Source organism: Lissotriton vulgaris, chromosome 9 (genome assembly GCF_964263255.1).
Source record: "Lissotriton vulgaris chromosome 9, aLisVul1.2, whole genome shotgun sequence".
Classification (NCBI taxonomy): Eukaryota; Metazoa; Chordata; class Amphibia; order Caudata; family Salamandridae; genus Lissotriton; species Lissotriton vulgaris.
Genome location: NC_141697.1, coordinates 138371627 through 138399242, shown reverse-complemented (window position 1 = coordinate 138399242; position 27616 = coordinate 138371627). Strand labels below are relative to the sequence as shown.

Sequence of the window (27616 nt, the reverse complement as noted above, 5' to 3'; positions counted from 1 at the left end):
TCAGGTCCCACTGCAGAGCCCGCATATGCCACCTGGCATGATCCACCAGCAGGAGGCCATGAGGCCCACCAGCAGGAGGTCATGAGGCCCACCAGCTTCAGGGTCATTCTGACTGAAACCCGGGATAGAGGCTGAAAGACTGGAATCAATCATCGCCTGAATATCCCGAACCCGCTGTTCAGGAAGATAAACCCAAAACTGCGCTGTATCTAGAACCGCCTCGATAAAAAGGAGCTTCTGACAGGGAATCAGGTGTGACTTCGGCACATTGACAGTGAACCCCAGCGAGTGCAGGAGGTCTGTCGTAGTCTGCAGGTGGGAGACAACAGCCTGGGGCGAACTCGCCTTCAACAACCAGTCGTCGAGATAGGGGAAGGCTGGAACCCCTGATCTGTGCAGATGAGCTGCGACCACCGCCATCACTTTCGTGAACACCCGAGGGGCGCTGGTAAGGCCAAATGGGAGCACAGTAAACTAAAAAGGCTCATGGCCTACCATGAACCGTAGGTAACGCGGATGGGGAGGCCGGACGGAGATGTGAAAATAAACGTCCTGTAAGTCAAACGCTACCATCCAGTCTCCAGGGTCGAGGGCAGACAGGACACGAGCTAGTGTCAACATTTTGAACTTCTCCTTCCGGAGGAAGTGGTGGACGTCCCTGAGATCCAAGATAGGATGCAGGCTTTTGTCCTTCTTTGGTACCAGGAAGTAGTGAGAATTACAACCACAACCTACTTCTGGTAGAGGGACTCACTCGATGGCTCCCTTGGCCAAGAGAGGCATAAATTCCTGATGGAGAAGGGCCAGATGATCCTCCGACATGCGATGGAGTGTGGGCGGCGATGGTGTGGGTGGCATGGATAGAGGGGTAGTCTCGAAGGGGAGGGAGTAGCCCCTTCAGACTATCTGCAAAACCCACCTGTCCGACGTGATGTTGTGCTAGTTGGGGAGGTGATGGCGAATCCTGCCGTCCATTGGCAACTGGTGACCCTGAAAGGTCGAACCAGGAAGGTTTGGAGGCTGCTACAGAGGGGTCACTGGTGGACTGGCCAGCCCACTGGCCTCCAGACCCATGACGCTAGGTCCCATGTCCCCGGCCGCGCAGAGGCTGGGCAGCTTACGCAGGCCTGTGGCTTTGGATGGAACATGGTGGGGCACCCTTTCCATTTCTCGTTCTTCGGTGTCCGGCATTTGAGGGCTATGCAGGTGCCAAGCGAGTGCCTAGCTAACAGGGCGGTGTGCCATTTCGCTACCACCCCCCTCCAGAGACCCATGGGGCTTTAAATGTAAGTGCCTTCTAATAAACTCGGTTCCACTCCAACACGATGGAATCTTGATACAGTGTTTTTCTTTCAACACTAGTAACCCCAGGCTATGGGGGACCTTAGCGCGCCCATACCACCGGGGTTCATCACAAACATTTTAGTACACTTTAATTCACTGGTCCTGACGAACGCCTGATATACCACTATCACATAGGCAGAAACATGTTGACTTTGCACTAGTATAAAACTGGACTTTTAATTTAGGTCCATTATCCTACACTTTTGTTTTTAATCCATGTTTAATTGGCGAAACAAATAAATTCCTTTTTTGACACAATTGTGAAATTTTTTAAACTCACTTAATTCTCACTTCACGCACAAAAAATCCAGCTCCGTAGTAACCTGGCGTTGCAGCACACTAGGGTGGCATTCGGCCACTCCTGGTGGGGCCCGGCCACTCCTGGTGGGGCCCTCACTCACCAGGTGAGTGAGGGCCTTCAAAATAACCTAATGAGGTTTCATTAACAGTCAACCTAGACTGTGAGCTATGCTTCTTGCTCGCTCTTATTGTAGTAATTATTGGTGTGACGCTCCTCTGTTGTTCTTTTTGACTTTGCCCGAGGGGAATAGGAGCACCACGTTCCCTTCCTCTTTTGTTGTTACAGGAACCCTTTCCGTAGCCATAAAAAGGGCAAAAGCAGAATAAGCAGGGCGAGAGGTGGTAGCGAGGCCCAAGGACCTGGCCATAGCCCTAGAATCCTTAAAGCACTCGAGCTTGTTGTCCGCTTTATCACCAAACAAGCGACAGCCATCAAAGGGCATGTGCAAAAGTGTCGATTGGACATTACCTGAGAAGCCAGTGGAACTTAGCCAGGCATAGTGTCTCAGGGCTACCGATGCTGAAATTGTCATGTCTAGTGAGTCGGCGATGTCCTACCCACATCGTATGGCGAACTTCACTCCTTCTATACCCCCAGCCATTACACAGGAGAGAACGGCCCGGGCCTCCTCTGGGAACTGCGGCAGCACCTGCGCGACCGTATCCCACACAGAGAGGGTGTAACGGCCCAGGAGGCATACAGTGTTCACCGACCGCAGTCCTAAGCTGGAGGAAGAAAACATGATCTTCCCAAGATGATCCAGCTTCTTAGATTCCCTATCTGGTGGAGTAGTAGGGAATGCGTCTTTATAATTTGAGGCTTGGACCACCAAGCTCTCGGGGGTAGGGTGTTGGGAGAAGAAAATGGGGTCACTCGGGGCTGGGCAGTGGCGTCGGGTAATCATCCAATCCACAAAGGCCCCTGTGCTGGGCTTGGACCAAGTGCCCAGAAGGATGTCCGTGAGGGTCTTATTGAACGGCAGCAGTGGCTCCGAAGAGGACGCTGAGGCTAAAGCACCTCGGTCAGGAGGTTAGTCCTGACCACCACTTTAGGAAGCTCACGGTTAAAAACCTCAGCCGCCTTACGCAACACCACAGTGTAAGAGGCTCCCTAATCCATAGCAACAGTGGGGCGAGGAAGCATGCTACGGTCTGGGGAGGTATCCAGACCACTGGCCTCACCCAAACTCCTCTCTCCAGTCCGGTTCACTCAACTGGTCTGCTAGAGGATCAACAGACCCCTCCCAGTCCTCCTCATCCTCTTCCGGCTGCCACTCGGAGCACTAGGGAACACCAGGAAAGAACAGTAATACAAAAGTACCGGTCGGCATCGGATCTGGCGTCAGTCCGGCTCCGTGTCCAGGTCAGGGTTGAGGCCAGGGTCGACGCCGGCTAGGGACAGAACCGGCATCAGAGGAGGCGGAGGTGTCGTCGGTGTATTCGACGCCAAAGGAGGTATTGTAAGGCCTACTGGCGCCGATCCGGATCCGCGTGGGTTCAAAGGCCTAGAAACCCCAGCCGAGTCCGTGGGGCCCGAAGGCACGCCGGCAGAGTCGGGCTGCCCAAAGATCGAATGAAGGGCTTCGTAAAAATTATGAAGTTGGGCAGGGTTCGCTCCGGCTCCCGGGAAGGGAGGGAAGCTCGGAGCTGACCCAGCATGCTCCGCAGGTGGAGCCGCAGGATGACCACCGCCCGAATGCCGCGTCGGCCGACGGACAGGGAGAACGCGAAGAGCGACGGTGCTTCTTTGCCTTCTTTTTGTGCTTTGACTTACCCGGAGACAAAGACTTCGAGGAAGAGTGGTGGTGAGGACTCTGCAACCGGTCCCGCGACCTCCCTCTCGACCGGGACCTCGAGCGGAGCAGACTGCCGGGTCTACAGAAGCTTTCGGAACCACTCCCACAAATACTTTGAGTTCAAGGCCGGACAGTCTGAGCACGACTTCGGGTCGTGGTCGCGCTGCAGACATAACAGGCACGCGAGGCGAGGGTCCGCAACTGACATCAATTTGTGACCGGCTTCACAAGCCTTGAAGCCGGTCTGACGTGACATCCCTACGTGCACCAGGAGTCAACACGACTCGAAAAGAAGTCCGGGAACAGTCCAGCCCGAACTGCCAAGCCATGTCTTCCCTGGACCGGAATCAAGCATCCTAGGACTGGTTTCTGTCTATCAGCGGTCTTCAGCCAGGATAGCTAGACTCTAGTGGCGTAGTGAGCACGGAACCCACGTCTGGGCATACCCTTCCCACATAGGCTGAACAGCAAAACACACAAGATGATGGACGGGATGTTGCACAATGGCAAAATATTCACCCCCGTCACAGATCTGGGTTTAATCCATCGTTATTTTGCTCACCAAGCCACTTCAGTTCAGACAGGGCCATAGGCAAATCAGTCTTGACCCTGTGCCTCAAGGGAACAGTCCAGCCCGAACTGCAAAGCCATGTCTTCCCTGGACCGGAATCAAGCATCCTAGGACTGGTTTCTGGCTATCAGCCGTCTTCAGCCAGGATAGCTTGACTCCAGTGGCGTAGTGAGCACGGAACCCACGTCTGGGCATACCATTCCCACATAGGCTGAACAGCAAAACACAAAAGATGATGGTCGGAATGTTGCACAATGGCAAAACATTCACCCCCAGTCACAGATCTGGGTTTAATCCATTGTTATTTTGCTCGCCAAGCCACTCCAGTTCGAACATGGCCAAATGCAAATCAGTCTTGACCCTGTGCCCTCATGGGAACAGTTCAGCCTGAACTGCCAAGCCATGTCTTCCCTGGACCAGAATCAAGCATCCTAGGACCGTTTTTTGCATTTAGAAAAAAGTGTGCAATTATAAACAGCCAATATTTTTGCTTTTTTGTTCGGAGTGGGAGTCACTCCTGAGTAAGGCCATTCGGAGGAAAAGGCATGAATGGAGCTTGCCAGGTGAAACCTGCACATTCCCACATTATATGCATGAATGTTTGAAAAGGGAATCCTTCAGCTCTCCAGTATTGTACACTAAAAGTTATCTATCATTGTTTGGGGTCAAAACACTAAAAGGATACAAGGCTTCCAATACCAGAGTCTGGTCCTAGATTACAGGAAAATTTAAAGGTAGCAGCCAGGTCCGAACATTCAGTTGTCAATGTATATCACATTGGGAGGGTGCACAAGTGACTATAAGTGGTGAGTAGGCTTTATAGTATCATAGCATAAGTCTTTGATCACCTAAACATAAAACAGAAACGTGTGTACCTCGCTCTGCCACTGATAAAAAAGCACTAATGCTCTCCACAGTCTTCATGTTCTGTCTTTTCTTTGTAAAAAAATGTTTAAACTATTCTAAGCACAGAAATCCACAATGTCACCAAACAAGTAGAGCAATGATATGTCTCAACATTACTAACAGAAGTGTTGAGAACAAAAAAATACCTTAGTTTTGATTTCTAACATTGTACCGTGAAAGTGAGAGACTTCTGCTTCAAAATGACCAAGAACAGTTAATAAGGCAAACAATGATGTACCTGCCCTTTAGATTTTCAAGTTCTCGGTGGTGAAGCATGCTTCTCATGTGTTCATCCATCTCCTAGGACAGAAAGGAAATTTTAAGACTGGCAAGGAACAGCTGCTCACCACAAGCAAGGACAGAAACTATCTGACAATTAAAACAGGCATGCTTTTCTGCAAGGAACAGCTGTTGTGTTGGTAATGGGCCTGGTTTCCAAGTCATGAAAGCATAGACAGCTGCACTTTTCATCACACTATGTGATGAACACATGATGAAGACAAAATGCAACTTTTAAAGTACATAGAAAAGGGGACTTAATATGCTAAAATAATACAAACAAATACTTATTAAATATGGAAAATGTGCATGTCCACAAGAAACACACAGTTGTGAAATCGAATTTTACATTGCTGAAACATGCTTATAAAAGCCAGTCAGAGACGACAATTGGAACATGCCCACTGATATAATACGAAAAGTAATGGACTTGTGTCAGCCATAACAAATGAGTTGTTCGATATTGAAATATGATTTGGCTTATACAGAGATATTCAGCATCCCCCCCACCTTCTTCAATACCCACAAGTACTGTGTTCCAGACAGTGGAGGAATTTGATTATGATACTGTGTTTTGTGTAAATATAAAATTTGCCACAACAGTTTCTAATTCAAAGGGACCAAAAGTTATTGCAATCACAGTACAAGGGACGTGCCAGGGGTCACTGCATCCTTGCTTAGAATCAAGTACAGAGATGGTATTGCAGGAGGCCAGTAAGTGGTGTGGCAAGTAACAAGGTGTAGAATGGTTCTACTTCTGCTTACAACTTTTATCGTTGGGCATTAAAAAAAACCTGAGCATTCATAATATTTACTTATGTAAATATTCTAACTTTCTACAATATACGGTTAAGGAGCAATTCGAGAGTTCCTATCGGACGAGCTTAGAACGTCTCCCACTGGCATTAATGGCATTTTGGTTGAATTTTGAGTGATTGAGAAAGGCTATAAGAATTAAAATCTCTAATGCTGTACACTGGTATAGTCATTATCATCAATTCTCAAATCCTCATCAAAATACGGTGACAATCGAAAACATGCAGAAGCTAGTTCAAAAACAAGCATTTGCAATTCAATAGGGCTTGCATTTTCTAGATTTACAGCTATTGGGTTTGTAAATATAAAAGCAGGCACCATGCTGCAACTAAGTGCGGTTCCGGTGTTGTATATATGAAAGTTGGCAATGTGCTGAAATATAAAGCGCGACGCCAGTGCAGATAAAAGTTATGAGCATGGCTGTCTGTGAAGCGGGCGCCATGCTAATAAAAAAAGAAAATCATAAAAGCGGGTGCCATGCTAAAATATTAAGCATTGCGCCCGTGCATATAAACTGGTCTTTAATGTTTGGCGCATTAGTGGGAGGCAGGGCCACATTAAATCTCGGCTTGTTGTGGGCTTGAGATGTTAAGAGGACCTTGAGCTGAGCCATAGTCCGGTATTTGACTTGCACTTCTGAGCCACTGCCAGGCATCTGACTCTTGGTTTTTGTGTTGCAATTGCTAATGAAGTGAGCATTAAGTAAATAAAGTAAATGAATACAAAACAAAAGGCATGCGGCTGCCATGTTAAAGCAACAATAATATAAGGATGGGCGCCCGCCTTTTTTAAAAACGCGGTTGCTTTATTAGCATTTGCAGCACGCCGAGCTATAGATGTTTAAACCTAAAGTGCGACGTGCCGTGATTGCTTCAAAAGTAAATAAACAGTAAAGAAATGCGGTGGCCACCTGCCTTTTTTCTAATTATTTACTTTTGCAGCAATGGCGGCACGCCACGGTTTAGCTGCAGATGTTTCAAGCTAAATTGTGATGTGCCGCCATGGCTACAAAAGTAAAATAAATTTTTAAAAAGGCACACAGCCGCTGCATTTTTTTACTGTTCCATTACTTTTGTAGCAGTCGCAGCATGCTGCCTCATGGAGTCTTATGCTCTGGACCCTAAAGAGTCGAGCAGAGAGTAGATCAAGCAGAGAGTAGATCAAGCAGAGAGTCGAAAAGCAGGCGCCACGCTGCAACATAAAGCGATGTGCCCTTGCTGTTAATATGAAAGCGGGCACCGTGCTGAAACCTAAAGTGGGGCGCCCGGTTGGGGGACTGGGTTGAGGGACTGTGACCTGGGAGAGTTTGAATAAGCTCGAGTCACGCGGGCGCCATTGTGGAATGTATGTTGCCAGTGGGTTGACTGCCTTACAAAAGAAATGCACAGCCGCCATTCTTATACCTGATTGCAAAAACAACAGTTGATGGACAGAATGCAGAACAATGTCATACATTCACCCCAGTACAGAGATCTGGGCCTAAATCCATCGTTTTTTTGCACTCCACACCACCCCAGTTCAGACATTGCCATATGCAAATCAGCCTTGACCCTGTGCCTCATGGGAACAATCCAGCCCGAACTGTCAAGCCATGTCTTTCCTGGACTGGAATCAAGCATCCTAGGACCGGTTTCTGGCTATCAGCCGTCTTCAGCCAGGATAGCTTGACTCCAGTGGTGTGGAGAGCATGGGACTCACGTCTGAGCATACCCATCCCACTCGGGGTGACAATTGCAAAAATAACAGTTGATGGACAGAATGCAGAACAATGTCATACAATCACCTCAGTACAGAGATCTGGGCCTAAATCCATAGTTTGTTTGCACTCCACAACACCACATTTCTGACATGGCCATATGCAAATCAGCCTTGACCCTGTCCATCAACTTTTTTGTAAAACGTTTTGCACTGGTTTTAATTAACTATGCATAATAAACTTAAACTATCACTTGAGGAGTTCTGCAATAATCCCCTCTATAAATTGTACTGTTCAACATCTTGCACCTCTTTTCAATATCATTGCTACTATTCTATACAGTGTCAGCCCTATGTAGACTTTGTTTCAGAGTGTGTGGACCAGATGAAGAGATTGCTTCACTTCAATGCGGTCTTCTGTGAATTTAAGCACTTGGTGAGTATTAAGCTCAATAGTAATCAGACTGGAATTTGCATTTTAGGCCAGATTAATACCTCTTCTACATAACATCCAAGTTCTTATACTTAACCAAATTGAACACCAGTATGACACTTGACCTTTAGAATACCGCTGCAGTGTAAAACTGCTTCTTACACCAGTCTTACTTTTTATCACAAGTCAACCAGCAGCGATCAACTTAGTTGGACTGTAGCAAAGCTCCTTTTGCAGGCCATCCTTAAGCAAAGATGCACAAACTGCTAAATCTACAAAATTCCTCTCTTAAAAGGTAAAAGCATTGCTTCGTCATTCAAGCACTCTTAACCTGGATGAGTCTTCCTGTTCAAATGTGGGTCAGGGCTATTCAATTTACAATCAAACACCTGTTCACAGGATATTTGTTGCAAGGCAACACTTGAAAAATGTGTTGTGTACAAGTGCCCTCTATAAATGCCATTAGTAGTAGTAACAGTAGTATGGAAACCTGCTAAATTGCATGTTGTGAGTCCGGATATCTGGTTTGAGTCTTACTTTTTTTTCTTGCTAAAAATATATAATGTTTAATTCTACAGGAGCACACCCGCCTCCTGGTACCACGCAAGCTGTAAATGTTAATAAATTGATGTTACACAAAAAGAACACAAACAATTAAACCAATCTTGAAAGCTTATACTGAATTTAACATAAAAGAAATCACCCATATTGCCATTAACATGCTCAGACTAGTGCTTAATACCCATGTAACTTCACTGTGAAGTAACAATACAACACGCCACAGACAGACATGTCGACAATAGAAAAACTGGTGTTTCCAATAAGCAAAATGCATACATGAATCAGTTTAAGATTAAAGCATTCGGTAGCCAAGAGCCTGCAAATACAGAACGACTGAATAAAGAACATTTAAGTTTTCCTTCATTTCAACCACATGCAAGCCCAGTATGATGGCACTGAGGAGATATAAATCTCTAGCTTTAAAATAAATGCAGTTTTCTTGAGTTTTTCACTATCATTCACTACTATTATTCACATTGTTGTGCATCCCTTTGGTACTAGTCATTCCCAATGCCAGTCTTTACAATAACAGGCAGCACTAGGGTTGGTTACGTGGCCTCTCAGAGAGGCAAAGCCGTGCTACAGAGACATGGAGGTTGTACTCTGCGTCCCCAGGTTTGATACCACATAGATTGCCTTATTCAGAAAATGGAGGTAAAGTCCATATATGCAGTGCGTAATGCCACTCAGCTTGAAGCAAATATACACTTCAAATTCACAAACCATGCGAGTGAGAACTGGGAGTACTAGGCTGTCAGTCAAAGCACAGGTGGACACCTTCAACATACAAATTAGAAGCAAGAGGAAGACAGGTGCTTAAGCAACAGGCAAACCAGCATGCCATGTCTTAAGCAAGTGGAAAGATACGAAGATGTACATAAGAAGCAATGCCCACACACCACACCGGTAAGTGTTGGAACACTACAGTGACATATCGCATCTGACAACAGGGATGTTAATTCTGTTTTAACTATTGGCCCTACAGCTGGTTTTCTTTATGGATAACCAGCAAAAAAAGTATACTCAATCAGAGATACACCTACTTCTGCAAAGTGTGGTGCCTCCTCTGAAGACCCAACCGACCATGAAGCAAGAACTATGAGCAGATTTCGCACAACAGACTTCCACATCTGGCTCTGAAGCACTTTTTCCCTGGGGAGTGTAAGCTATCTTGAACCTGCTGCCAGCAGAATTCAAATTTTCGGTAGCCTTATCACTGTTCTCAGGTTTGTGATAGTTCTCACCAACCATGGCATGTATTGCCTTACAATAACTCACAATCATTTACATGACTATGATGCTATGCAAATAGACAACTCTCAAACACAAAAAAAGATTCCTGTTTCAGTGAATTGAGGGACACAAGAAAATTTACCTTTTTTGTGCTGTACACGATGTGGCACAAGATGCATTTTCGCTCTCGAACCATAGTTGCCAACTAAGAGGTTCACGCCATAACGGCAATGATGAAATCAAACCCAGTGGCTTTGGGGATTTCATACATTTCCTACAGTGCAGAATAAAACACAAGAGAGAGGAAAAAATGGCAAGTCAGTATACAATTTTGATATTAGAATTTATAGAACTGTTCTTGTGTTCTTTGAATGCAAACAGTGTCACAACACACATTAATTGCTTGCATTTAATGATTTTAAAAACATGGTACGTACTTGTTAAAGTTCATCTTTAGGAATAACTTCATTAAAATGTCATGCTCTCTAAAAAAATACATCCTTGCCTATCCAAAAGCAACATTTCCTTCCTATTATCGTCTATCAATAAAAGCAGCTAAATACGTTTTAAAAGGATTGGAAAAATCAAAAAAGGTTTTAAAAATAGGCAAGTTTGCACGGCCGACTAAGCCTACTTTTGTCCTCATTGCAAAAAAAAAAAAAAAAAAAAAACTTTCAATAGGAATACAGTCCCAAATAAGGAAAAACGTCATTGTTAATGTAAAAATCTTGGTAGGATTTCTACAGCAGATGTCAGAGGTCAGGCCAGTCACAGCTGGTCACAGTAAAAGAAAGTACACAAGAAAATCAATTTTCATCAAGCTTTCTTTCATGTAGACCAGTGTTTCCCAAACTGGGGTCCGCGGACCCCCAGGGGTCCTTGACACATTCCCAGGGGGTCCGTAGGCAACAGTTTTAAAAGCACAGAAAAGTTTCTTGTATAATTAGCAGCTTTCCAGCAACAATAAAAGTGTCAAATAATGCCAGTGATTAATGTACCTGCTGGAGCGTGAGGAGAGTTTTGTTCAGTGGCAGCTATACCTTAAATAGTGTAGCGCAGAGGGTTAATGTGCCTACTGCAAAGAATGTGTAACATGCATTTTAAAAAGCAGTATTTTATGTGCATAGGTTCGTGGTTAATGCTTTTGTCACAGAGATTCTTTCGTTACTGTGCACTTTATAAATGACAATCTTAATGTAGCAGAGGGACCTATAAACAGTCATCAAAGAGCTGCTTGCAAACTGCATGGTATCAGTTAGTAACTTATGTTTTTTTCCAGTTATTCATTATCCTGATGCTGCTAAAAAGATGTATTTGGTCTGAGTTTCAGCTTTTCCTGACCAAGCACTCTTTAAACATTTTATATACACACTGATTTACATGTATGATTCAATGTCTCTATATGTGTGTGATGTAAAGTGCTCTGACATCCTATAATGGTATGAGAAATACTATGAAACAAATGGAATACATGTGACAGAGGAGCTATTACTTCAATATAAAATACTACGGGCCAGATGTACGATCCGGTTTTATATGCGCGAACGGGTTCGCGAACCCGTTTGCGCATGCAAAAACCTATATACATTGCCTATTTTGTGAGTCGCAATTTGTTTGCGACTCACTAAATAGGTTTTGCAACTAGCTATGTGGAAGGGGTATTCCCTTCCAAATAGCGAGTCTCAAAACCATGTACAAATGTTTTATGGTCGCAAAACACTTGCAATTACCACCTACTTCAAGTAGATGGTAATGCATTCGCAAATGGGAAGGGGTCCCCAGGGGATCCCTTCACCTTTGTAAATGCATGCAAAATATTTTTTTAAGGGCAGGCAGTGGCCCAGGGACCTCTGCCTGCCCTTAGAAAATGAAACGAAAACGTTTCATTTTCTTGTTTTTTAAATACATTGTAAACGGGCTGCATTTTTTTTTTTTAACTGCTTTATTTAAAAGCAGTCCCAGACATGGTGGCCTGCACAGCCCAGCAGGCCACCATACCTGGCAGGGCTGGCATTCCCAATGGGCTCGCAAATTGTGAGAGGCTCATTAATATTAATGAACCTCGCAATTTGCGACCCCATTGGGAATCCCAAACAGTGTTAAACACACTGTTGTACATTTCATTTAGCAACTCGTCATTTGCCACTCGCAATGTGTCGCCAGTGTGTCGTGTTGCGAGGTGCTAAATGAAATGGTTGTACATCTGGCCCCAAAATCCTTAGAACGTTGAGTATTTGTTTTGTGTGCACACGTGTATTTTTTTCGAATTACTGTTTTAATATTTGAAATTTAACTCATACAATTTTCTTGGGGGTCTCCGGCTTCCAGTGGTGACTCAATGGGGGTCCTCAGGAGTCAAAAGTTTGGGAACCACTGATGTAGACTTTTTGTTACTTGCATGCCAGATCAGGATTAGGTTAACATTTTCTTTGGTGTGATTACAAATGAGGGAATGGCAGTGGTCACGTCTTTCATTTTACAGTGATTGTCGGTGGTAATCATTTCCAATATAGGTAAACTGACTTCAGAACTTAGTTACGACATTAATGTTCACTTCTCAATATTTCAGGTTCTAAAACGGTAACTGTGCGATTCCTATTAGGAACCATAATTATATACACAGCATATGATCTATATCATAGATACAACCACTGTCAGTCAGTCATTAAAACTTTATTCGGGTTATTACAACCATAAAAGTATACACAATACATTTATAAAATTTTATAAAAACACAAAATATATAAAATTTGTAAAATTGCAAATCAGTCCTTTCCGGGAGGAAACCCCAGTACCTTTGTTATTAATCAGTATCCTCCTAGGATGTGAAAATTACAAGGGTGAACATGAGAAAACATATGTGACCAGGTCTTCCAAACATAATACATACATTGAAGTGCAATCTCGTTACCATACGCCTATACCTCTATACTCTGGAGAAACCCCCTGACTCGTCTCATGTATTTACCCAAGGCGCAGGCTATATCCAGATTTACCATCCCCACCAGGAGATGTACAGCTTGCTTTCTATTCATAATCCTATAAGTTTTGAATAGCGGGCCTAAGATCTCCTTACGTATATCAAGGGTCATCCTACAGTCTAATAAAATATGAATAATATCACAGGAGGTACCTAGCGTACATGTGCAATTGCCATTACTATTTATCATGTAATTTTTAACCCTGGTATTTACATAACAGGGGTTTATGCCCATTCTCAGTTTTAAAACCTCTCTTCTTAAGTGCTGATTCGGCAACCTATCCAAGTAAGGGTAGGAGTGGACTTCTGAAATCCATACTTGGATCATATGGGACACCGATATTTTTTGTCGGAGATACTCTTGATCGCATATGCAGGACACATCCGCTCCCAATGACCGTAGTTCTTTTTTGCCTATATTGGTATGTCCTAACTGGGTATCTAGTTCTATTCCTAGCTTCCCATAGGCTTCCTTTAGTGAGAGTCTTGTTTCTTTAGCCAACGATAACTCGCTGGAGGCAATTTCCTCTCTACACCACTGTGATATTTTTCTGGGAGGTTCCCCTGTCTCCAGACGCTGCCAGAACCGTATTAGTGCCATCCTGGATGTAATTGCCCAGGAAGTGACTCCTATCTCCAATCTTGCTGCTTGTACCATTGCTGATTTCGGCAACGAGAACAAGCTTTTGAGGATCATACCCTCCTCTTTATCCCAACCTTTTTTCCCGCTAAGGAGGAGATCTAACCACTGACTATTACTTTCTATGGTGTACCACACAGAATATCTAGCAATAATCATCTAGTTTTGGTGGAGTTGGGTGGGCTGGAGTGTGCATACTCCAGGGAAGGAGTGGGGGAGCACGGCTATTTGGACTATTAATGGAACAGCTTTCCTACATGGCGCAACTTGTGTTCTCTGTAAATATACCCTTCACCACACATTCAAAGAGCATGTGCATGAGTAAGGAAATCACTTCCATTCCAAGAAAGCTGCACTCACCCTCACTAGTCTGCAAGCCACTACAGTATATTCTCCTAGATGATCATCCTCATCAGAAAAAAATCCAATATAGAGTTAAAAATATTCTCACTCAACATTACTTTTTGACTCAATTTGACTCAGCATAAAAGTGAAACTTGTAAAATGTGACAGATGTTAATCTAACCATTCATACTCATCTTTTTCTCAACAGAATATTAATATTGATATTGATGTACGCAATGATACATGTGTGCATGAAAATGAAATTAAATCACTGTTGTCGAAATCACCCAAGATGACCTCTCCATCCACCCAGAGTAAGAAATAGGTTGTCAGACAGCCCCTGCGACCTAAGCCTGAGGGAATGGATTGAAAGATAACAGGTGGGATGGCAAGTAACCAGCAGAATAAACGTGCGGACTGGAAAACCCCAGATTAGTCCAACAGATAGGCAGCGACACCACAGTCGTTCGGGCAGATTGGTGCCAATAAAACACACATGACCTCATGCACACACATACATCACTAAGGGTCACTGGAATTATTACACTGGGAGGGTAGTCGCCCATCTCAAGGAATAATGACATTAACTTGCCGGTGTGAACCCTAAACGAATTAGGAAAATAGAGAACAATTCAATAAATTACATCAAGATGACAAACATCTAATATGAGGTACTGGACGTATGTATTTTTTAAGTTGTAAGTGATTTCAGCCCCAATAGGCACTAAGCGCCAATGATGTTCTATGGAAAAAGGTAGACCAGGATCTCGGAGCAATTTTAGGCAGACTACGATGGCGCACTGGCCAGATACACCAAGCGAATTTATGCTTGTAAGAAATTGTGTTATTAGTTGAGAGGAATGGAAGCTCCACCCAATTAATAAACACAATCCTTGTCAGGGTGAACCATAAAAGTCCCTAAATAAACCTGTGCTTAACCCTCTAGTAGCTTGGCACAAAATCAGTTAGACTTAACTTGGAGGCAGTGTGTAAAGTATTTACGCAGTACACAAACAGTAATAAAGCAAAGTAAAAAAAGTAAAATTAAAAAAAAAAGACAAAAAGACAAAGAGTACAATGTCACAGCGGCTTAAAACTTACTGCCGGAAAATCAACCATAAGTGCGGGAAGGCAAAGACATATCAAACATTAATTGCAGCATGCACACCATCTGGACAGTACAAATCATAGCACACAGTAAGTGCAGAGCAGTGAACACATATAGCATTTCTTCAGATGAGTAGCGCCTCTGTTTAGCCGCTGTAGTCGGATATAAGCCGGGCTGGTACCTTGCGCCCAGGGTAAAAGTCACTGGCTTTTTCAGTCAAGGGAGAGCAGCGTTCTAATAAGTTCAATCATTAAAGTTCATTCAGTGACTTCTGACCTGCCTGCAGGCCGATCCGCCTCCCCGACCGCCGGTCAGCTCCACCTGCGGACACCTCGCCGGTTTTCCACAGGCGAATTCGCACCTGCGGTGACCGCTGCCACTGCCTCCTACCGCTTCGTCAGCTGCCTCCAAGTTGCGCTGCACTGTGCCATAATTTGCTTACTGTACTTCTCTCCCACTTGTATCCTCTGCAACCCACCCGTGGTAGTGCGACATTTTCCTAATTGTGCTTCTTTCCCAAATGTTCTTCACTGCATTTTCACCCGCCGTACTGCGCTATTTTCTCTTAAATCTGTTTCGCTCTCACTTGTATTTTTCTGCACTTCCGCCTGTATTCACCCACCCCCTAGTCCCCCTCTTTTGCCTTCTGTATCCCGGCTCCTTCCCGCCACCTCCTCCTGAGGACACACCCCCCACTCCCGCCTCCCAGCTGCTCCTCCCTCCCTCCTCGCCTTAATGGCAACCGACGACAGGGCACGCCAAAGCAAGTCAGTCTGCGCCCGTCCGTGCCCAGCGCCAGAACCCCTGGACCCCGAAGCCACCACAACACCAGATTGCACTACGACTCCGGCACCCTCCACGCACTCAACCCCGGACGAAATCAGTCCTGCTACCAGGCCATCCCGAAGTGCACACAAGGACCCTTCACCTGCCAGAACTTCAGCTTCACCAGCACCGGACCAGCCAATTCATCAACCAGAGAACTCAACCACCTCCGATGCATCCTCCTCAAAACCCGCTCCGCCCGCAATGCACGCCATCGAACTCTGGGACTTTCTAGACTCAACCGCCCCAGACTCTGCCTTCCTCACGGAGACTGGCTGAACACCACCTCGGCACCAGACATCGCCACAGCCATCCCGGAGGGCTACAAGATCTCCCGCAGAGACCGGACCAACGGAGTGGGAGGGGGAATCGCCATCTTCCACAAGGACACTCTTAGAGTCTCAACCAACACCGACGACACCCTCACCACCGCCGAGCACATGCACTTCCAGATCCACACCGACCCAAACACCACCCTCAGAGGAACACTCATCTACAGACCTCCCGGACCCCGACCACAGTTCAGCCCCCACGCCCTCGCCGGACTACATCCTCCTCGGGGACCTGAATTTCCACCTCGAGAACAACAACGACGCCAACTCCACTTGCCCTGATCGACAACCTCGGACTTAAACAGCTTGTGACTACTCCCACCCACGCCGCTGGACACACACTGGACCCCATCTTCCCTGCAAGCCCCCACGTCTCCTTCAACCACACCACGAACCCCACTGGACAGACCACAGATACGTCCACTTCACCTTCAGGAAACCCACCACACACCATCTCACCCAACAGTGGCCACGCCGCTGCTGGAGCAAGATCACCAAGGACCAACTGACAACCACCCTCGCCCTAGGACCTCCCGCAGACCCCACCGACCTGACACCGCTGCCATCAACCTCAAACAGTGGATCAGCAGCTGCGCCAACACCCTCGCCCCACTCAAGACCTCCGCAACCAATCACACCAACAAGAAAGCCGGATGGTTCACCGAAGATCTCCGAACCTCCAAGCGCACCTGTCGGAGGCTGGAAAAGAACTGGCTCCATCTCCTTGCTCCCTTTTCCGGCGAAAGTCACGAAAAAGATAGTCAAAAGACAGCTGATCCGCCACCTCGAAGACAACATACTGGACCCCTTCCGCGGCATCCACAGCACCGAGACCGCCCTCATCGGCGCCACCGACGACATCAAGATCCTTATGGACAAAGGATAATCAGCCGCCCTCGTCTTCCTGGACCTATCGGCAGCCTTCGACATGGTCTGCCACCGCACCCTAACAGCATCCCTCCACGACGCCCTCGCCACAGTTTCACACATCCGGAAAACCACCGCCGGCGGCAGATCCTTCTACTTCCTCGCCGCCAACACCTGGAATACCCTCCCCACCGACCTATGGCAGACCCAAGACCTGCTAGCCTTCAGAAGACTTTTCAAGACCTGGCTCTTCGAGCGGTAGCAGCTGTGGCCGCCCCAGCGCCTTGAGACCCTCACGGGTATGTAGCGCGTTCTACAAATGTACGGATTAATTGATTGATTCAGTACTGTGCCTAGAGGTAACCAGCAGTCAGTTCCCGATAACCTGCATTTTTCAAGCAGTATATTTTCAAGGGTTGACAAATGTCTCTCAGTTTCGAGGAGGCAAGCAACATCTTTGCAAATTTTTCTAATTGCTGATCGCAATAGACTAGGTCCCCAATGCACTGCTTAAACTTGGGGGCTCGTCATCTGCCCCATTTACAGTCCACCTGTCTCTTTACCAGCAGCAATCCCAGTACAACAAGCTTCCTACCTGCAATGTCCACATCTTTCACAAAGCCTAAGAGATACATGTGCAGGTCCACTGCCACTTCACAGCTAGTTATTGCAGATAAGGCTGCAATGACCTCCGACCAGTATTTGAGTGTTCTAGCTAAATGCAAAAAGCCCGCACCCAATCATCTCCCACATCGCAAACAGCAGTCACCCTGTCTTAAGCTATATCTGTGCGATGATTTGGGGGTTGCGCGATGCAGGATTTATAATGCATCATATAAGATATGCTGCTTGAGGCCTGATCAGTTTGAGTTCAGATACATTTTCAGACCACCTCAGAAATTTAACACCCCAGCTCCTCCTCCCCACCTTACTCTCTGCCAGAGCTTGCTCATTGTCTTCTGCTGTGCTCCATGATGAAGCATGGAGGTCAGGCTCTTCGTGGACCTTCCCTCAAGCATGCTACTGCTGTGCTCCATGATAAAGCATGGAGGTCAGGCTCTTCGTGGACCTTCCCTCAAGCATGCTGTTTTGTGAGATGCTAGAAAGATCGAGTAAAATGTAATGAATGAAATAACAAAAACAAGAAAAATCCAATCTGTAGTAACAGAGATATGTATTTCTAAAGTTTTACATTAAAATAGCACCAAAAAGCAAAAAGCGACACTTAGGGTTATAAGGTGGCGTTGGACTGGGGGGAAGTCACAAGTTCAGGCCAAACATGATGGGGTGGGTACAAGGACCAGTGTCATCCTGCTGAAGAGATGCCTTTTCAAGTCTGCATGAGGACTTTCCTTTCCATTACCAGAAGCCACAAGGAGGTTGTTGGGGCGACATTTGCTGGTGTAGTCTTTGCAGGCCATCAGCACAAAGTGAAGGTCTTGCTGGAGCCTATTGTTGGTGGTTGTCGCGGATAGTCACTATCAGCAAAAAGAGCAGGTTCCGATGGAGCTTAACATAAGTGGTCATTGCAATCAGTCATTTCTCAGCAGGAAGAGGTTGCGAGGAGCCTAAAACGTCTGTATCTTCACCTTCTCTTCAGGAGAAGTACACTCTGATGCCAGCCAAGGGTCCAGGACCTTGGCAGGCACCTCTTGGGGATCAGGACTCACTCCAGCTGAGACCTGCAGAATGGCTCAGGCAGGTACTGTTGGTGCTGGTCAGTTGCAGGAAGGTCTCTGGAAGCTAGTTGTCCACCAATAACTCGAAAAGGGTTCAAGATAATCGGGTCCAATATTCCTTCTTCAGACAGCAGGGCAGTCCCTCTTTTTAATTTTCCATTGGTTCAGGAGTGTTCAGATGCCCGATTCCGAAGGTGCCTCTTTTATCCCCATTGCCAGCCTGTGGGGAGAAGTCCCCTTTGTCTAGTCTCCCCCTTTCCTGGGTTTCGCTCTAAACTATCCAAGGTTTCAAAGGGCAGGCAGGCTTAGTGTGAGCCACATTTATCAGTGGAAGGACACAAAGCCCTTGGAAGTCCAGAAGTGGGGGTGGGCAAGCCTTGAGGTTACCCTTTGAAGCTCAGGAAGGCAGAGTACAACCTCCCAGGATATCCTGCTTAAATGACCCTCATCCTGCCACACCCAAAGCACTTGTGTTCCCATGTCTGAACGAATACACAAAATACCACAGGAGAGCCATTCACAGCCATGTGACTATTGACACTGGCAGAAAGGCTCATTAGGCAGAAAAATGACAACTTTCAACAAATGGCATTTTAAGAATACAATCCGACTTTACCACTAAAGAGGATATTAAAGCACAATTAATTTGAGTGTAAACAGCATTTCTCTAGCTGATCTCACCTGAAGGTATCACTTATTAAATGCAATAAGGTAACCTAATGTATGAGAGAGGTAGCGTTACAGCATTGAAAAATGTCTTTAGGAGTTTTTCCCTGCCAGGACGTGTAAAACGTATACTAGCATATTCTACTTTTTAAAAACCAGGCACCCTGCCCTATGTGCATTTAGGGCCTACGATAGCACTAATGTATAGGTATTGAAAAGGAAGTTTAGGCCTGGCAAAAGGTTTAGTCAGGTGGAAATGGCAGTTTTAAAGAAAATGCAATAAAGCCTGGAATGGAAGGCCTGAAAGAAATTTTCAAAGGCTCCTTTAGTGGGTGGTTCACTAAGTGATGCATCCCACTAGCAGCATTTAATGTACAGGCACCGAGTAAATGTAGCACCATATACCTGGGACTTACAAGTAAATAAACTGTACTAATCAGAAGTCGGTCAGTTTTACCTTGTTTTAGGGAGAGAGCACAATCCCTTTACTGCTGGATAGCAAGAGTTAAGTGCCCAGTGTCCAGATACCAACAAAAGCAAATTCAGCAAAAACAGGAGGTGAAGGCAAACGTCTGAAGGAATGCCATGCCGAGAATGCCAGGTCTGACAGTGATGGTAAAAGTTTTTACCTTCTGACTTAATTCTTATTTAAATGAAGCTTAAAATTCGCCAGTGGTGCAAGCCTAAATCTGTATTTGAGGAATGTGAATCAGAATAAGTTTGTTTAGTTAATTAAAACCATAACAATATACCAGTGAGTCGCGATGCGTAGCACCTTGAAAGTCCAAAAAATATTTTCACTTTTTACGATTTGTTGAAAAATAACAATTTGTTATCACAAAAGTTTTCACTTCATTCTGTTACAAATAAACGAGACATTTGATCAAAATTACCTAATACATTCAAACATAGTGTCTAAAGTTTCATTGTACTGCTCTTTTTACAGTATCTGATTGCACGCTCTATTATACTTAATTATTCCTTATATTTGCTCAAACCTAGCTTGGCAGACAGAAGGACTAGTCGATTTACAAGACTACTAGCCTTGTTTCACTTCTTCCTCGTTCTTGGTTAGGAATTTAATCAAACGGCAGTTGAGCTGCGGATCTTACGGATCGAGGCATTTTATTATTGCAGTTCTACAAGCGAATACCTCTTGCATTGAATGGTCCCTTTAGCAATTTACGGCGATCCTCGCCTACCGCTGGGCAGATGCACACTAAGTGAATAATATCCTGTATTAGTGATCCACAAAGGCTACATGACTTTGGGCCTTGTTATTTTGGGCCTGACTCCTATACCATGCACCCAGGTGAAAAGCCTTGGGGTCTGGCTGGACTCCACTCATTCCTATGAAGTGCACACTAGACATGTAGTTGGGAAATGTTTTGGAGTCCTCAAAAACCTACGCAAAACACTAGATCTCCTCCCCCTAGAGGCAAGGAAGTCGCTGGTGCACGACCTGACCACTTCTCGCCTAGACTATGGCAGCATACTCTATCTTGGTGCTACCGCTAAATGCCTTGGTAGATTGCAGGTTATGCAGAATGCACGGCTGGTTCTTATGCAGCCGAGGAGGGCTGCCTCTAAAAGAGCCCTAGATACCTTGCATTGGCTCCCAGTAAGGAAAAGAGTGATGTTTAAGGCACTATGTACATGTCATTGCATCACTAAGGGCATTGGTCCCTCATATCTGAGGGATCTTGTCACCAGCTATGTGCCAGGAAGGTCCCTAAAATCGAGTGGGACTGGCCTGCTGAAAGTGCCAAAGGTGAAGAAGGCCAGAATGGAAGGTAGATCCTTCCGGTTCTAGGCAGCTCAGAACTGGAACAAACTCCCTTTAAAACTCTGGTTGGAGACTTCTGAAGTTAAGTTTAGGAAGGTGCTGAAAACCCATTAGTTCTTAGGTCAGTCAAGCGGACGCCTGGTAACGCAGCCTGGGCTGCTACCGCCTCTCTCGCTGTAGCGCGGGGAAACGCCGAGATGGCGTAACCATGCGCTTTATAAATTCTTTTATTATTATTATTATTATTATTATTTCCAACTTGGCTGGTCTGCATTTGATGGTAATTTACCAAAGCGTAGTATGGTGTGTGAATCGAAATCTAACATCTTTGCTACAAGGTCCCCCGACAGCTCCAGAGGTCTTGGAATCTAAAAATATTCTAATTCCCCACTTCTCAGAGTTTCTGGAGCAGCTACTCTGTGAGGAGTCGAGGCGCTAATTGTGCGGAAAACAACGTATATAATTCTGGTGGGATCCTTTCCGAGCCAGGAGTGTTCCCACAAGGTAGGTCATGTAGACCTGCGCAAACTTCCTGAAAAGTAAGGGGGAAGTTGAGGTATTGTACAGTTCGAGACCAGGCAATCAAATTGGATTAAGAAAATTAATATTGTCCATGGTGGTATCGCTCTGTGTCTGGTACAACTCCCTATACTATAAAAGAAAAGCATTATTAATATCTGACTGGGCAGGGGGTGGAATGGGAGACTGTCCGGTTGGCCGTCATCAAGGATGCAGCTAGCAATGCTTCTAGGCTGTTGAAAATGGTGGATCTCAAGGATTGGAGTTCCTCTGTCTTATCAGGGTTCATAGAGATAAGCTGTTATATCTCGCATAGCAGATTCCATGGGAAACGTCTTAATTGAGAACCAGTGTAATACCCTTGAACGTCTCCCACTCCACCATAGGCGACATAGAGGCCCCTTTGCTTTTCTGGGAAAATAAACTTTGTGATCTTGGAGTGTCTGTCAATACACTGCATTATCTAATAGGGAGTCCTGCATGCACCATGTTAGAACTAACACCAACCAGCTTTCCTAGGACAGTATCATGTGTAGAGGATTGTGGTCAGAATGTGTCTTACAACAATATGAAATAGATGAGACGTGTATAAACATCCGAAGTGCAAATAAATCTGTCTAACTTAGATTCTGTGATACGTAGTGGGGAGTAAAAGGGGTAGTATTGACTATGTACTCGTCATGTGTCCCCCTGCCCCAAACTTAACTAAGACTATAACAAAAGCTAGTCCCTCAGTCCAAATCAAGCAGAGCAGCACAGAGAGGGGTGCTCTCAGCCACCGAAAAAGTGTCTGAGCCTGCTAATTAATGCACATTTTAAGAAGGCCTGGTGATAAGTAGAAGGTGGAACATTATGCATATCACCTCCAAAGAATTTCCCCTGTTTTTTTAGTCAGTGCTAGGCAGTCTTGGAATTGCAAAAAATAGTGAAGGTGTGCAATCCACCACTCACTCTCCCTCAGCGTCACCAGCATGTAAAGGAAAGCAAGGTATTCACAATATTCAAAAAGACATTGGCATCACTGATTTTCACTAAAGGATATTAAGGCTGGGCTATATACACAAAAGCAACCCAAGAAAAGCAGAAAAGAAAAAATAGTTTTGATCTGCTAATACTGGGACTGGTGTAATACTGTTGAATTTCACCTTCGGTGAAATTCCCTCTCCTAAAAATGAAATCAAAACTTTAGGAGTTTGGCTAGAACCAGACCTTACCTTGAAAACACAGGCAACCAAAACTGCAGGCACCTGTTTCGGTCTACTGCGGTCCGTTCGCAAGATCCTGCCTATTCTCCCCCTCCAATCCAGGAAACTGCTTGTCCAGGGCCTTGTCCTGGCACGGCTCGATTATAGTAATGCCATTTATCTGGGGGCCCCTGAGTACACCTTGGCCAAACTCCAACGCATTCAGAATGCGGCGGCCAGGCTCATCATGAACCTATCCCCTAAAGTGTCGGCTAAGCCCGCCCTCAAAGCCCTTCACTGGCTCCCTGTGCGCCAGAGAGTGGAGTTCAAGGCCCTATGTACCACCCACAAACTCATGAATGGAGTTGGCCCTGACGCGCTTAGACATATGGTTACCCCATATAAAGCCTCAAGATCCCTCCGCTCCGACGCCAAACATCTCGCTACGGTGCCTAAATATAGGAAGGCTCGCTCCGGCGGACGCCGCTTCTCGGTCATAGCCTCCACAGCCTGGAACCTACTCCCCCTCAGCCTACGTCTGGAACCCTCTCACTTAGTGTTCCGCAGGAAACTTAAAACATTCCTGTTTCCCAACTAAACTCTCCCTCCTCCCCCCTCTGGATATCGACAGGTTTAATAGCGCGGGGATGCCTACGGGTCACCAGGCGCTTTAGAAATCGCGAAATAAAATAAATAAATACTGCATGAGCTAGAGTTGTGTGTATTCATGATCTGATCCTTCTGAATTGGGTTTGGGGAAGCAGGGTGGTTTATTTCCTTCTCTTTAAGCACCACATGCGTATATTACTTCATTTTCATCACAACTAGTGAGATTAGTCTTTTAGCACTGCACACCCATCAAATGACCCATCTGTATACTAATTAGGATATTAAGACTTCAGAGAAAGCCATCTACAGATTATCTGCATCCTCTGCCTTCGAGGGCATTTCATTTCCACAAGCACTAGATCTGGAAGAAAGTAAGTTTGGAGTTAAAGAAAGTTTGTGAAACAATCTGTCCCTACCTTGTGTTGCTTTTGTTGGGCCAGAGAAGGAGGAGGGAACCTATGTTGTACTTCCTGACTGTGGATTCTCCAGACCATTGCTGAGACATGGTTTATTAAAGGGGCCAAAGACGAGGGGGTAGAAGAGGCAGCAAGTGCAGTTTTATCAAAGGTCTCCATTCAATCCCATTGAGACTCTGGTTCTGTGAAAAAGTGTGAATGTTCACCACCAGAGATCACAGTTTTGCCAGAAACAGGAATGCATATTTTAGGCTTGCGGATTGCAGCTTCTTTTTTTTTTTACTTTCATAAAAGAAGAGCGTTTTTGCTGCACTTCCAATGTATAGTCTGGTAAAATCATTACCTTTGTATAGTCCATCCTAATTTGTTCTTTTTACCTTATTTCTAACAGTACCATATTCTGGGCCCTATAATTAAGAATGTTAGCTATCATGGGGCAAGGCTGCTAACCTAGAGGGAGAAGTGCCGGCACCCTGTAAGCATGTCCAGTGACAAAACAGGAGGATAAAGAGTCCAGGGCTATGACGCTCTTCAGCCACAATTCAAGGAAACTAGTCGCGTAATTCGCCCTCTGTCCCCTCAGGTTGACCAATGACAGGAATAATGTTGGGGCAGGAGAGCCCCTCCACATCTTCTAGTCTATCTTCCATAAAGCACAGGTGCTCCGTGACGTGCCAGGTGTGTTGAGCTAAATCTTTGGCACAAGGGGTCAACTTCTTAATAGCCAAGGCATTAGTGGCCATTGTTCTCAGTTTCTTTTGGTCCTCCTGTAGTAGAGCAAAGTCGATGGTAAAAACATCCACCTTGGCTTCTAGGGCTTAACGGAGCCCCTATTGGGGTAAATATCATGTCCAGTTTTATGTGTAGATTATCTGGACCCCCTCGGAAGCCATCTGATAATGATTTATCAGGAGGGTCCATTGTGACAGACTGCGATTTAATGGGGTAGCTCTTGAGCTGTAGATAAAGTAAATTGTTTTATGTTTTGTGAGCCAGGCAAGGTACATTGGAGTGAGCCTAACTCCAGAATCAACAGTGTAGGAGAGAGCATCAGTTAATCACTAGCCTGCTTTACCTAGAGTGCAGCTGTTGAACATTATAGATAGATTAGGCACAACCATCGGTATAACAAGCAGTCAGGACAGTATGCTTCAGTGTGATGATTGCAAGTGAGCAGGCACCATAGCAGGCTTCTTAGGGACTAAGGGCTCAGTGACTCATCTTGTGCCTCACAACAGTCATTGGGACACCACTCCGTACCTGGGACAGCTTTGCAGCGGAAGTAAGAGTTCTGCCTTCTCACTGTCAACAAAGGCATAGGAGGGTCATGACAGACAAAGGAAAATCCCACGCTGCTGTATGTGCACTGGAGTGGGCCCCACACAGCTGTGGCTGAGCAAAACACCAGGGCTCTCCTCTTTGCCCGTTCTAATCCAGCTCCTTTTAGAGTGCGCCATGCCATGCTATTGGTGCAGACTGGGGGAGCGGTCTCTACACCAATTTCAATTCAATTCAAAATATCTTTATTTCGGTAAGATTTTACCATAAAAGACGTTTAAAACATACATTTTAAAACTGATATTTGATAAAGAGTTATACAGTGAATTATAAAAATTTTAAAATCAAGCTTTTACACAATCCCATGTTGCACAGGGATGACCTGTGTACAGAAAAGTCAGTTACCAGCCCTGAGGCATTTGCTTCTGATGGGCCAGACAGCGCCCAGGTACTTAGCCACCGCAAACACAATGTAATCGGTCAGATCAGTTTTCAGGACTCTAAAAGCGGCCATGCACTTCACAAAGCCCAGATTCCTGCATAGAGGAACAATCCAGTACTTGCGGATCTCTCGGTAGACGGGACAAAGAAAGAGAATGTGAAGTTCAGTTTCATCCGAGGTTCTACATGCTGGGCAGGTACTGTTTGCGTCATCACTCCATTTAGTTGTGAATGATCTGATAGGGAGGGACCCATGTCTCCACTGTAGGTATAATTTCCTAAGTAGAGGAGGGTAAACTTTATCCAGAATCGGTTCAAAGTTGTAAATGGCCTTGAAGGACATGAAAGAGTCTGTCAAAGTCCCAAGTTTAGATTGATTGAAAAGCAGGGATAATTTACTGTCACGGTATGTCTTGGCTAGCTCTTTTTTGGAAATGAGTTGGCAAGTAGGCAAGGGATCGGACCACATTTTAGAAAGTCCCAAACCCTCCAGTTCCAATTTAATGAAATTGAGCCATTTGATTTTTCCAGCACCCGGCATAGCCAGGACCTCCTGGAGTCCCTGTCTGTAACTGGCCAATTCTGGGGTTGTCCATAGTCTGCGCCAGAAGGCCAGCGGGCGGAAAGCCAAGTCGTCATCTAGCGGGCATAAACCTAGATCCATCCTGAGGGGGGCAAGGGGCGTGCTAGGTGGTAATCCAACAAGATTTCGGATGAATTTATTTTCCACTTTCAAGAGGTCTGATGTTCCAACGTGGCCCCAAAGTTCAGACCCATAGATGGCAGCCCCCTTGGCTTGTATTTTGTAGATCTGCATCGGAGGACCAATGGGCCCGATTGTGGATTTATTGTTCGCCAAAAGCTTCATGATGCCCCCCGAATGTTGGGTCAGTTTAAGTAGGACCTTCTCCAGGTGTGTGTTCCAGGTTAGTTTATCATTTAACATAATGCCCAGATATTCGAAGGTTTTCACTCTCTCAAGCCTGTTGTGTGCAATGCTGGGGCTAAAATGGAATTTCTGTGGGGGATTGAGGACCATGAATTTAGTTTTGATGGCGTTAATTTCCAATCCATGGGCCTCACAGAAATCCACAAAGCCATCAAGGATGCGCTGGATACCCATTGCAGACTTTGATAGCAACAGAGTATCGTCGGCAAACATGATGGCCGGCACCCTTTCGGCGGCCAGTTTTGGGGCATCAGAGTTGGATACCCCCTCTAAGTGAGAGATAACCCCGTTGACATAGAGGCAAAACAGGGTCGGTGCAAGCACACAACCCTGTCTTACCCCCCTGCCACTGGGGAACCTCTCGGACAGTGCACCCATCCTGCCACATCTCACCTGCGCGAAATTGGCGCTGTGAAGGCGAACTAGCATTTTCAACAAGCCTTCAGGAACCCCCAGTTTGGCCAGGACCTCCCACAGCTTGGTCCGGGGGACCAGGTCGAACGCCGCCCTCAGGTCCACGAATACAGTATAGAGGCTGCCACCCTCCAACTGCACCGTTTTCCAGTAGATGAGGACAAGCCGAAAGACCTGGTCAATGGTAGAGACCTTCTCCCTGAAACCTGCCTGGAAAGGGCTCAGGATATTAAAATCCCTGATCCACTCGTGTAGGCGATTTAACAGTAGCTTTGCAAAGAGTTTTTGGGACACGTCAATCAAGCTTATTGGCCTGTAGTTGGCCGGGAGCAGAGGCGATCCCTTCTTAAAAATTGGGACTATCTCTGCCCCTGGCCAGGTCGGGGGGATTGGCATGCCTTTCAGGATCGAGTTGAATAGCACCCTAAGAAAAGGAGCCCATATCTTTGGTTCGTGTTTATAAAGGTCGCCTGGGAGCCTGTCCAGGCCCGGCGCCTTTCCAGCAGCCAGGGACGTAATTGCCATGGTGATCTCCTCCACGCTAAATCCGTCCATGTCGGTTACACTGTCATTGGAGGAGTACGACACTTCTACGGGTAGGGTCATCGCCTGGTCGCTACTATGTGATTTGTATAGATTTTTAA

The 27616-nt window shown here is 45.8% G+C and overlaps 1 protein-coding gene across 4 annotated transcripts in view; it reads right to left on the bottom strand.

Annotated features, from left to right (window-relative positions):
* Window positions 1-27616, bottom strand: part of ZNF106 (zinc finger protein 106) — a 303557-nt gene that overhangs the window by 250404 nt on the left and 25537 nt on the right. For all 4 annotated transcript variants that reach the window (XM_086937207.1, XM_086937206.1, XM_086937209.1 and 1 more), the window contains exons 3-4: window positions 10077-10208; window positions 5156-5217 (exon numbers count right to left, since the gene is read on the bottom strand). In XM_086937207.1, the coding sequence (XP_086793333.1) occupies window positions 5156-5217; window positions 10077-10130 (116 nt within the window). In that variant the 5' untranslated portion in view covers window positions 10131-10208. The remainder of the gene's footprint in view (window positions 1-5155; window positions 5218-10076; window positions 10209-27616) is intronic.